General features: G+C 52.6%; 1 protein-coding gene across 4 annotated transcripts; it reads right to left on the reverse strand.

Moving 5' to 3' along the window:
- Positions 1-1,341: 1,341 nt before the first annotated feature.
- Positions 1,342-10,602, reverse strand: Znf205 (zinc finger protein 205). 4 transcript variants are annotated; one of them, XM_015989671.3, is made up of 7 exons: positions 10,478-10,602; positions 9,796-9,932; positions 8,009-8,219; positions 7,705-7,796; positions 7,090-7,210; positions 4,863-4,970; positions 1,342-4,628 (listed from the first exon to the last, which is right to left on the reverse strand). In XM_015989671.3, the coding sequence occupies exons 2-7, from the start codon at positions 9,850-9,852 to the stop codon at positions 3,568-3,570; spliced, it is 1,650 nt and encodes a 549-aa protein (XP_015845157.2). In that variant the 5' UTR covers positions 9,853-9,932; positions 10,478-10,602; the 3' UTR covers positions 1,342-3,567. The 4 variants fall into 4 exon arrangements, with proteins under 4 accessions (XP_015845157.2, XP_006996357.2, XP_076433600.1 ...); XM_006996295.4 differs by having other exon boundaries at positions 9,796-9,855; positions 9,968-10,602; XM_076577485.1 differs by lacking the exon at positions 7,705-7,796 and having other exon boundaries at positions 9,796-9,855; positions 9,968-10,602.
- Between the last annotated feature and the right edge of the window lie 1,713 nt (positions 10,603-12,315).

Here is a 12,315-nt window from a genome sequence, read left to right on the forward strand (position 1 = left end):
AGTGAATTCCAGGACAGCTAGGACTATGTAAAGAGACCCTGTCTCCAAAAATAAGGAAGGAAGGAAAGATGGAAGGAAGGAGAGAGTGAGAGACAGAGACAGAGAGAGGAGGAAAACTCCACACTTAATAAACTTCAAAAATCTGAGCCGGTCAGTGGTGGCACATGCCTTTAATCCCAGCACTCCAGAGGCAGAGGCAGGTAGATCTCCATGAGTCTGAGGCCAGCCTGGTCTACAGAGTGAGTTTCAGGACAGGCTCTAAAGCTATGCAGAGAAACCCTGTCTCAAAAAAACAAAAACATCAACAAACCAAAAAAAATTTTTTTTTGGTTGTTTTCAAGACAACTTTCTCTGTGTAGCCTTGCCAGTCCTGGAACTCACACGGTAGACCAGGCTGGCCTCAAATTCAAAGGTCTGCCTCACTCTGCTTCCCAAGTGCTGGTATTAAAGGCATGTGCTGCCAACACTGAGCAAATAAACGAATATTTCTATAATCAGTTGTTTTTTACTATGCCGAAAAGTTTACTATGTTTTTATATGCCAGACTTTAATATGAATATACACATGCAGCATTAAACACAAACTGTGTGAAGACAAAATTTAAAATATATCTGAATCAAAATAGTAAATAAATAAAAGCTGGGCCTAGTGGTATGTTCCCGTAATCCCATCACATGAAAGGCAGAGGTAAGCGATCCCTGCAAGTTCTAGTCCATCTTGGTCTGTTTCTCCACAGCGAGTTTCAGGTAAGCCAGGGCCACAGCCCTGCAAGCTCCGGCGAGGAAAGGCAGCTGACAGAGGGAGTCAGTGAACACAGTCTGGTTCCTCTGAGGGCCGAACCTGGAGACCCCAAACCAGCACCGTTTCCTAAGAACAGTGACCTGGAACCGTTGCCCGGACAACCGCGAGGCTTGGAGCGCGGCAGAGAAAGTCGGCGGTGATTGGCTGGTTTTTCTCGCGCCCATCTCCCTGGCAACTGACTGGCTGGGGACAGGAGGAGGGTGGGGCCTCTGGTGTGGAAAAAACAGGTCAGACTCCCGATCTATTGCCCGCCAAGAGCTCCGGGGAGCTAGCGTCCTAGGCCAGAGCTGTGTCCACCGACCTCCACCTCCACCCAGCTAAGACCACTCTTCGCCAGGACCCTGAACCATGGCGCGGGAAGCTCAGAAGGAAATGTGTTCGCTCTGTCCTCGCCAGCGCTCTGCTCTCAGCAGCTCACTAGTAAACCAGACAGACAGACGTTCAGCTGTGGCCATGTGCCCTCCGACATCAAGACCCTCCTCAGGCGTCCTATCCTTTCATGACACCCCACCACCCAAGTCATCAGTTCCTTTCGAGTCCCACAGCACTAACACTTCATTTTATTTGTTGCTCGTTAAACATTTTCAAGGCGCCCCTCTCTTCTGAACGTACTCTTGTGTAATCTGTCCCAGTGGGTCACTGCACATCCCCAGTGCACCAGGCACACAGCCTGAGGAACTGAAATCACAGTCCACAATACCCATCGTGCTAGTGAGTCAGTACGCTAAGGTCCCGCGAATTTTGACAAGTCTTTGCAAGCAGTCCTTCGCCCTCTTTAAAGTGTTCTTGGAGAGAAGCCCGTCACAGGTGAGAGCCCCCTCAGCCCCTCACACTGAGCCACACAGAGATCCCATTGCTGGCTGAGTGACATTGGTCAGGTGCAGACAAGATGGAGGTAGCAGTCTGTCTTCCTGGCCTCTTTGATAAATAACCATCTAGCTAGGCACGGTAGAGATCATCTGTAATTCCAGCATTTGTGAGACAGAGCCAGTATGACCAGTGGTTAGAGTCATCCTTTACTGAGTTCCAGGCCAACTTCAGCTCCCTGAGATCCTGTCTAAATAAAACTTTTTGTTTGTTCAAGACAGGGTTTCTCTGTGTAGCTCTGGTTGTCCTGAAACTTGCTCTGTAGACCAGGCTGGCCTTGAACTCAGAGATCTGCCTACTTCTGCCTCCTGAGCATGTTCCAGGATAGCCAGAGCTATACAATTTGTCTAAATAAACAAACAAAAAAACAAAACAAAAAACCAAAAACACAGCAACAACCCTTCCAGACCCAATCTGTCACCGATTCCAGCCCTCTGGTTGTGTGACCTGTGATTCAGGGGCCGGAGAGGTGGCTCAGCGGAGACACACATGCAGGCAAAACACCAATGCACATAAAACAAACAAATAAAACCTAGGCAACAAACCCAGTCAGAGAGTAGAGGTAATTAATGTAGACAGTGCATACAGTGTATCTGCTGCCTCTGCTTCATGCCCGGCCAGCTATTGTTACTGCTGTCTGTATCCTAGTCAAGCTACAGAAATGTACCCCTAGAAGCTTAGGTGCCACCCAGAGCTGCAGACAGAGTATGGTTCCCTGAGGCCTCTGATAGCAGAGCTGAATGTTCTCTTGGCAACTGAGCCACAGTGCAGGATCACAGGCTGGATCCTGGGTTTTAAAAGGAGCAAATGGGAATGGATGCTGGAGGTTAAAAATCAGAACTTTTGTTCAAAAGGGAAGGTACAGCACATTATAAACGGCATATACCGAGGAGATGAGCAGTCCCTGGAGGAACCCTCGGTTCCCTGGCAGGCCCCAAGGTGAGCAGATGGAGAGGAGACACCCACCCAACAGCCAGGAGCCTGAGGCAGCAGATTCGATGCTTCGGGGTCCCGATGTAAAAGCCAAAGCAGAGGCTAGGGCTCAGCGGGTGCCAAGTGCCCTTGGGACATGATGCCAGCTGATGGGACCCCTTTCCCTGGCTTCAGTTGCAGGAGTGACTGGCTGTCTTCCAGCTGGGAAACCTGAACTCAGAGCCTTTGCTTACAGACCTAATGGCCCCAAGACGGGCTGGGTGGTTTACACCCATAATCGGAGTACGTAGAGGGTAGAGGCCAGGAACATCGGTTACAAAGCTTGTTCCAGGTTACACGAAACCGGGTCTCAGAAAACAAAACCAGGGTGACATGGCTCAGCAGGTAAAGATGCCTACTGCCGACCAAGCCTGACAACTTGAGTTCCATACCTGGGACCCACACTCGAAATGTTGTCCTCTGACTGACTTCCACCGATGCGCTGTGGCACGTGCGTGCCCACACATATACACATATATAGATACCAACAACCACAAAAGTAACTTTTTTAAAAAAAAAGGTTCCAATGTTCTGGAATAGGCCTTTGACAAAAGGGACCCTGACCCCAAGAGTCAGGGAAGAGAGGCTTCCAGGCCAAAAGAGGTGACTCAGGAATGCCTGAACGAGGACCCTGGCGGAACCAAGAGCTGCCGGACAGACCCTCAGAGATCGGCTCAAGCACCAGGCAGACAGAGCCACAGGCCACAGCTTGAAATCCAAGGTCTTTAATCGGCAGCTAGAGTGCTTGCCCTCTCCTCCCACGTCACCATGTCCCACCTGGTGCCAGCGCTGGACCCTTACAGCTCCCGGCCCTCATCCCGGTCCATCCCACTGGCTAGGACCCTGGATCTTCTTCCCGGGCCCCAGCATCAGCGGGGACAGTCCCCGCTACCGTGGGTGCTCTACTGCTCTGTCTCTCTGTGGCTTCTAAGTGGGAGCAGGTGGGGGTGCGCTGAGCGCCCCCGCTGCCGCTGCCGCCCCCAGCATGAGCATGGCCAAGGCCTTGGGCCCGGTGGTGTGGATCTTCTCGTGCCGGTGCAGGTTGGAGCGGCGGCTGAAGCTCTTGCCGCAGAGCGGGCAGGAGTAGGGCCGCACACCGCGGTGGGTGCGCTGGTGGGCGGTGAGGTGCGAGCTGTGGCTGAAGCTCTTGCCGCAGTCGAGGCAGTGGTAGGGTTTCTCGCCCGTGTGCGTGCGATTGTGCGCGATGAGGTTGGAGCGCTGGCTGAAGCACTTGCCGCACTCCGGGCACGCGTAGGGCTTGACGCCGGTGTGGGTGCGCTGGTGCGTGACCAGGGCGGAGCTCTGCGTGAAGCACTTGCCGCAGGCGGGGCACTTGTGCGGCTTGGCGCCCGTGTGAGTGCCCTGGTGTGTGACCAGGTCTGAGCGGCGGGTGAAGCGCTTGGCGCAGCGGTCGCACACGTACGGCTTCTCACCGGTGTGGATGCGCTGGTGCTGGATCAGCGTGGAGTGGTGGCTGAAGCTCTTCCAACACGAGGGGCAGGTGTAGGGCTTCTCGCCCGTGTGGATGATCTGGTGCTGGATGAGGTGTGAGCTGCGGCCGAAGCGCTTGCCGCAGTCCGTGCACGTGTAGGGCTTCTCGCCCGTGTGAGTGCGCCGGTGCGTCACCAGGTGCGAGTGCCAGCTGAAGCCCTTGCCGCACTGTTCGCACTTGTATGTCTTCCTGCCCGCTTCACCGTCCACAACAAGACCTTCCTCGCCACTTTCCAGGGCGCCCTTCTCCTCCTCGCTGGGATTCCCTGGGCCGCAGTTCTCTGGGTTCTTGAGAGGATGTGTGTCGGGTGGAAAGGGCTTTGGCTGCCTGGCGTCCCCTGAGTCTCTGGCCATCTTTGCACCCGGGCCACTAGCCACTTGCTGACCACACTGTGGCTCTTCCCCCGGAGCACACCTGGCCCTGGTCCTTAAGGGTTTCGTATCCTCTAGGGTTGCCAAGGCTAGGGTTGGTACCACCTTCCCCATTTCCACAATTCCTGTAAAAAGACAGGGTTGCCAGTTGAGACAAACTTCTGGAGAGCCCGAGGGATGGGCAGGCAGAGCTAAAAACCCAGGAGCCAGATTCTGGGAGACAGGAAAAGGGAAGGAAAAGCCAGAGGATCCCTCAAGACAAGAGCCACCCTCCAGCAGTAGAGGGAGGGGTCTGGAAACCCCGGCATCCACACCCACAAGGGAGAGCCCCAAACTAAGGCATTCGCTAAGGCCCTCACCTGAACCAAGGCCTCTTCTCTCCTCAGCACCTGGTGGTCTGCTGGAACTTGCCACCTCGCCCTTCCCCTGAACTTGGGGGACCCAGAAAGGTGTGCTGAACGGAAACCCTGTTAAGAAAGAAAAGCTGTGCTTCTACCTAGTGGTAGAATCACTCCCAAACCACACTCCTCCCATGATCCCCCATCTCCAGCCCCACCTGACTGAACAGGGAAAAGGGGGAACAGGGGCCCTAGAAACCTGAGACAAGACAAAAGGCACTCACAAGTTCCTTTAGAGCATGGATGGGAGGCTGGCGGAGGGTACTGCGCTCAAGGCCAGCCTAGACTACACAGTATTGAGACTGTCTCAATAAAAATTAGTAAGCAAAATTTTAAAAATTCCAGGTTTGGTGGCACATTTGTGGAATTCCAGCACTTAGGAGGCAGAGGGAGGAAGATCAGAAGTTTAAGGTTATTCTCAGGTAGGCTGTGCTGAGACCCAGTCTCGAAACAAAACTTAAACAAATGGATAAATAAATATATGTATTCTTTCAGAAGGGCTGGAGTGTGGCTGGGGGTAGGGCGCTGGCCTGGCATGTGTGAGGCCCACCCCTAACACCACATGAAGTTCACAGATCGATTTCCTCGTCACAGCTGCCAAGCAGGGGACAGCAGCAGGGACCGCAGAGGACCACCCGATCCTGCATCTGCATTCAGGGGAACCGGGGATGGTGCAGAGGCCAAGCTCCAGAGGCTGGGACACCGGTGTGCTGTGTCCCTGAGGAATTTGGTAAGAGTAAGAGAAGAGGGCTGTGACTCTCACGCCACAATGGAGGACAGGAATTTGTTAGGTCATTGGTTAGAGCCTCTAACGTCCAAGGTTTGCTTGGACGTGTTGGTCTGGGCCCTGGGAGATGCTAAGAAAGGGCAGTAGTAGGCAAACCTGGGCTAACTACAGGAGTGAGTGGTTGATATGCCCAGAATGGGTCTCAGGGCCATCATCCAATCATCAACAGAACTGCCAAGGCCATGGGGTCTGCCAGCTAAGCCTGTGTGGGGATCTAAGTTCCGTCCTCAGCAACCACATTAAAAGCCAGACACAGTGGCAATGCTTGTAGTGCTAATGATGGGTATGTGGATACCTGGGGCTCAATGGTTATAAAGCCTACACATCTGGTGAATTTGAGACCAATGAAAGACCCTGTCTCAAAAACATCGAAGTGAGCTGGGCAGTGGTGATGCACCCTTTTAATCCCAGCACTCAGGAGGCAGAGACAGTTGGATCTTTAAGTTCAAAGCCAGCCTGGTCTACAGAGTGAGATCCAGGACAGCTAGGGCTACAAAGAGAAACCCTGTCTTGAAAAAAAAATCAAAAAAAACAAACAAACAAACAAAAAAAAAAAAAACACAGCGGACAGCACTGAAATAACAACATTCAAGGCTAACCTCTGGTCTCCTGGGGCCCCGCCCCCCCACCCCTCCACACACACACACTGCTTAGGCCCCGGATTCCACATTAACTAGTAAACTGGAAGTAGCTACACGATGGAGGACGACAATGAAGAGCTGAAGACATCATCAAATTCTGTCAAGATTGGTTTGGAACTGAGGAGTCAGAAGCCTGGACTGAGATGCAAGCCCTCCCCACCCCTGGAGGCACACGCTTGCCCCGTAGGTTCCCTGAAGCAGCAGCAATACTTCTAGCTTAAGGACCCAAGAGGCGAGCTGATGGCCCATCCAACCGGGAGCCTCCAGAGGAGCGGACACGTCTAAAGCTGGGACTCTGAGAAGGACGCAGCTCGGGGATAACGCAGAAAAAGGAAAGACAGAATCCCACACCAACACTGTGCGGTGCGGCGGCCACTGTCCGCCATGGCTGCTGCGTCTCTTTAAATAGCCCTGCAGGCCTGGAGCCTTTGCCTCCGCCTCCCAACTGCTGGGGTTACAGGTGTGAGCTACCACACCCAACACTCTGGCTGCTCAAACTCCAATCTGAGCTGATCAAATGGAGTTGGAAATTAATCCCTCCTATCCCGTTTCTAGAACTCAGCAGGCACCTGGCCTGTGGTCATTCTCCTAGGACGAATGCAGACATGGCCATCTGTGTGGAAGGTTCTGCAGAGCAGTGCTGTCCAGATAAAGAAGAGAGGAAAGGGAGAGGAGGTGAGGGTGGGTGGGCAGGCAATGACAGGGCAGCCTTCAACACTCCTGAGGCCACAGGCAGGCGCCATTGCAGATGAGCCCTTACCCAAGGCTAGCCCGTTTTTCTCCTGTAGTACATCCCTGTAGAAATGTTGCTGTGTGTGGTCCAGCCTTCCCCACTCCTCCCGGGAGAGGTATAGAGCCACATCCTCAAAGGTCACCGGCATCTGAGACAACATGAAAACAACACTATTCAGGGTTTGCTGTGGACATGGTAAGAAAAAATGTCAACACCAGGCCTTCAAACCGCTGCCTCCAGTGACCCCATCACTTGGATTAGATGGTTGGACAGAAGAGCCACCCAAGAATGGCCTTCTGTGGGATGTGATGGTCAGGAGCAAGGCAGCATTTTAGGGTCCATGGGCACAGCTCAGGCCCCCACATGGTCTCCACCCTGAACTCATCTCTCAGAGGAGGATTCTCAATGACAGGCCAGCCCCTCTGCTCCCTCCTTCTCCACCAGCTGTACCAGGACTGCTGTGAGCCCACGTCTTGGTGAGGGCTCCCAGGTGGCCCAACAGCACTTTTGCAGAAGGTTCTGACTCGAGGCAGGGCGGGTCACAGGCTGAACCCATTACAGAAAAGACTGTACCATGTGAGGCCCAGGAAGCGTCCTGCCTCTGTCCTGGGCAGGCGGGAGGGACCCTCAGGGGACACTCACCTGGGACCAGGCAGTGAGGAGGGCCGCGGCCACCTGTCGTTCTCTGGTCCTCCCCCCTCGGGAAAGTACTGGAATCCAGGGTGAGGGAAGAGCTGCAGGAAGACAGGGTCCTCAGAGCAGCCAGCATCCTGGGCCACGATGCTCCGCCAGCGACCTCAGCCCTCACCCGATTCAACCCAGGAAGCCGGTCACCCACTCGAAGGCTGCCAGGAGGCAGAAGAAAATCTGGGGCCTCTACTTCCCTCAGTAAAACCCTCAACTCTCCCCAGAATGTCTCCCCGAGAAAAACACACCCTTCTCCTACCTCCGCCAGGCAGGAACAGGGCTTTCTCCTTAGAGCCAGGACTCCGGGGCATCCAGCCCTGTGTTCCTGGAGCTCTGTCCTCCAGTGATACCTCCTCAGGGTGTGGTTCTTCTGGCTCTGCCTTAAGATGTGTTGACTCCTGAGAGGCTGCCACGGCTGTCTCCTCCTGCCCAGAGAGCATGTCTCCACAGCACTGCCCATGACCTGGAACCTAGGGATCACACTCCCTATCAGCACTGGAGATCTGGTGGAGACAGCTGGCTAGTGGAATGCACACTCAAACATAAGGCACACTTTAGACCAGTGCTTCTCAACCTTCCTAATGCTGGGACCTTCATGATGTGACCCCCAACCATACAATTATTTTTGTTGCTACTTCATAACTGTAGTTTTGCTGCTGCCATAAATTGTAATGTAGCTGGGTGGTGGCGGCGCATGCCTTTAACCCCAGCACTCAGGAGACAGAGGCAGGTGGATCTCTGTGAGTTCGAGACCAGCCTGGGCTACAGAGCGAGATCCAGGAAAGGCACCAAAACTACACAGAGAAACCTTGTCTCAAAAAACCAAACAAACAAACAAACAAAAAAAAAAAACCCACGTAATGTAAATATCTGATATGTGACCCCTGTGAAAGGGTAGTTCAACCCCCAAAGGGTCTTTGACCCACAGGTTGAGAACCGCTGTCTTAAAGGGTCGGCCTCTCTTTCTATCCAGGGCTCACTGCCAGCAAGGACAGGCAGTGGGTGGAAGATGCACAGTCCACATGAACAGGGCACCCTGGAAGCAGCTGTCACCTCTCCACGGAAGCCTCATACGACAGAGAGCAGTGTAGACCGCTTTTTTTTAAAAATATATATATATAAGAAAACTAAATGTAGTGTGTTATATAGCACCCCTCCAAATCCCTGTCAGCCATGAATGTAACTGTATTTGAAGTCAGGTATGGTGCCACAGCCTGGAATCCCAGGATTTGGGAGGTGGAAGCGGGAGGGTCAGGAGTTCAAGGATATCCTTGGCTGCACAAACCATTCCAGGCTAACCTGGAGACCTTGTCTAAAAACAAAACAAAACACACAAAGACTGGAGCCTTATTTGGAGAAAGGGTCTTTTACAGAGATAATTAAGTTAGCAATCTTGAAGTTAAATCATTGGAAGTTTAGGTTGGCCCTACACCCGTGATTTAGATCTTGATGAGAACAGAAGGTACAGTTAGGTCTGGTGGTGCCAACTCGGGAAGCTGAAGCAGGAGGATAGCAAGTTCAAGACCTCCCAGGGCTACTAAGAGAGTCCAAGGCCACACAAAAAACTTAGCAAATCAGTTTCAAAAATAAAATAAAAGTCAAAAGAGGATTTGAGATGTAGCTCAGTAGGAGACTCTTATGGCATGTATGAGAAGTAGAGTTCAGCCCTTAGTAACACACACACACACACACACACACACACACACACACACACTCACGGGCAGGCAGCTGTTACAGGGAGAACTCGAACTCAGGGGTAAGCCATGAGGAGGCGTGGCCTAGGAGGAAGGGAACGGGGAACAGAAGACCTCCCTACGTTCTGTGACTGCTATGCCCCTAACTAGACAGAGCAAAAGCACACTGTAAAGACTGACTGGAAGCTATTTCCCATGATGCCGCTCTTCCCCGACACCCCTACCCAGTGCCCTCATCTGGAAGGCTCACTCCTGCAGTGACTCTCACTCTTCCTTTTGTCCAGATATGAGTTTTGAAAATCCCCTCTGCTCCATTCCAAAGCATCCCACCCTCCCTGGGATCCCACCATACCTCATGGGTTTTCTCCTTGCTCTCAGCAGCCGGGATGCTTTTACTGTCTGTAGACATCTTCTACATCAGAGAGAGGAAGAACAGCAAATGATTCTCTCCCCTGCTCGTCACGCCCCCTCCAGGTTTTTGCCAGGATCCTGGAAAAGAGGAAAGAAATCAGTATCCGGACCACCTCCGAAGTGCTCCAGCTCTCCTTACGTCTGACCAGAGTGCAAATGAAGTCTGCAGGACCCTGTGGAGCCCGTGCTGGATGATGTTTTCTGGTTTCTTTGAAAGGAATGGTATTGTCCCCTTTGTCACTGAAGCAAGAGCCTCAAATCTCAGTGAAGCCAGCTCAGGGAAAGTGAGGGCTAAGTCGGAATCAGGGTCTCTTGTCACGAGGCGCAGAAAGTTCTCCGAGAGCCCACAAAAGAGGTGCCAGTGCGGTGGTGCCTGCCGTGTGCCCCAGGTGGACACAGCCTCGCCTGGAACCCACCACTCAGCTGCCCGCTCTCAGCAGTTCTCTCGAAGCTGCGGCTTCCCCTCGGGGACGTTCATCCTGGTCATGGTCCGGTGGACCATGTCCTCACCTTCCCCATCCTGGGTTCAGCCCCCTCATTCTCTCCTGTCAGCCTGAAGCCCCTTCTGCAAGCTGACTGCACAAGCCGATTTCCAGCTGCTTTCCCAACCATCCCTTTCTCACCAAGGTAGAGGCAAAGGAGGCACCTGGGGTGCCGTGGAGCACCCCTCCAGGGGATGAAGCGAGTCTTGGCTGCCAGAACTGAACGGGCCGGCAAGCCCGGTGGAGGCTGGGATTAGGGACAACAGGAAGTCCCTTCCAGATCCCATTCCCCACTCAGCTGCAGCTTTACAGGGTTCCCAGCTTCGAGGGTTCCGGTTCCGGGGGTCCCCAGCCTGCGCTGCACCTGTCTCTGCTTGGGAGATAGGGTCAGATCGACAGTGCTGGTTCACAATGATTACTCTACCCATCAGTGTCTATGAACACTGATACAGAAAAACTGCAGATGCGCGGGGCGTTGGGGAGCACGCCTTTAATCCCAGAACTCGGGAGACAGAGGCAGGCGGATCTCTGGATCTCAGAGTTCCAGGCCAGCCTGGTCTACAGAGTGAGTTCTAGGACAGCCAGGGTTACACATAGAAACCCTGTCTCAAAAAACAAACGAACAAACAAACAACAATAAAACAAAGACAGAAAACAGAAGATGCGTTTTTAGGCTAGAGTGTTTGGTGATTCAAAGATTGTGTTCATTCTTAAAAGAGCATCGTTGTACTGAGTGGAAGGGGCAGGACCGTTCTTTCCAGCACACAACACATCAGAAGAGCATATACTGCCTATGGGGCCCCTGGATTCATTTAAGGCTCCTAGGTTAGGAGGTCCTCTAGGTCCTCGCAGACTGGCACAGAGTTCTGGCTCTCTGAATGCACTTAAGAAACAGGATTCGTCCCTCAGTAGCCCACCCTGATGCCCTACCTGTCTGCAAGATGGGGGAGAAATTGGATTTGTCAAGACCCACTCAGGCTTGGTAATAAAGGGTATAGAGACTGGCCAGAGTGGATTTGAGAGGCGTAGAGAATGAGTATGATCAAACTACATGGTATGAAATCCTAAATAACTAATACAAATATGACATATATAATTTATATGCAGTTTGTTTGCTGAGACAGGCTCTCACCTGTAACTCGGGCTTGTAACTCATGTAACTATGTAACTCAACTCACAGAGAACTGAAACTACTGTTTTTTCTTTTAAAGCTGGGGCTGGGGGAACAATAGCTCAAAGGTTAAGAGCATTGGCTGCTCTTCCAGAGGACTCAGGTTCAATCCCCAGCACCTACATAGTGGTATTCCTAAGAGATCTGACACCCTCTTCTGGACTCCAAGTGTCCTGCATGCATGTGACATGTAGACAGATATGCAGGCAAAACACCTCTACACAAACAAAAAAATAATAATGATAGCTGAGAGAGAGAGAGAGGGAGAGAGAGAGAGAGAGAGAGAGAGAGAGAGAGAGAGAGAGAGAGAGAGAAAGCCGGGCGGTGGTGGTGCACACCTTTAATCCCAGCACTCGGGAGGCAGAGGCAGGCGGATTTCTGTGAGTTCAAGGCCAGCCTGGGCTACCAAGTGAGTTCCAGGAAAGGCGCAAAGCTACACAGAGAAACCCTGTCTCGAAAAAACAAGAGAGAGAGAGAGACAGAGACAGAGACAGAGACAGAGACACTGGCCTAGTTGTCCATGTTGTCCCAGAGCCTAATGCCACCTGGGAGACTCTATTCCTTCAGACCTTGGGAACTAAGACTCCAAAGAGGGAAAATGTGACTGTGCTTCTCATTCCATTGAGAAATGTTCTGGACAGAGCATGGGAGTGTGTTAGGAAAGGGACAGTGCCCTGGCCTGGAGTAAGCTTCCTTGGAGTCCACAGGAATTTAGTCTGTGCCGGCTGGCTTCAGCTCATCCAAGTCTTCTGACCCCTTCACCCCAAAAGGCAAGCACCGGTAGCTGAACATAAGGGCCTGTTCCTAT

This window comes from Peromyscus maniculatus, chromosome 8 (genome assembly GCF_049852395.1).
Source record: "Peromyscus maniculatus bairdii isolate BWxNUB_F1_BW_parent chromosome 8, HU_Pman_BW_mat_3.1, whole genome shotgun sequence".
In the NCBI taxonomy this organism is placed as follows: domain Eukaryota; kingdom Metazoa; phylum Chordata; class Mammalia; order Rodentia; family Cricetidae; genus Peromyscus; species Peromyscus maniculatus.

Excerpts from the sequence above, each read along its gene's own strand:
- Znf205 (XM_015989671.3), bottom strand. The coding sequence starts at position 9,852 with ATGTCTACAGACAGTAAAAGCATCCCGGCTGCTGAGAGCAAGGAGAAA. Across the intron at positions 7,797-8,008 it reads CCTGTTCCTGCCTGGCGGAG|CTCTTCCCTCACCCTGGATT; the intron begins GTAGGAGAAGGG and ends GTCTTCCTGCAG. Across the intron at positions 7,211-7,704 it reads TCCTCACTGCCTGGTCCCAG|ATGCCGGTGACCTTTGAGGA; the intron begins GTGAGTGTCCCC and ends ATGTTGTCTCAG.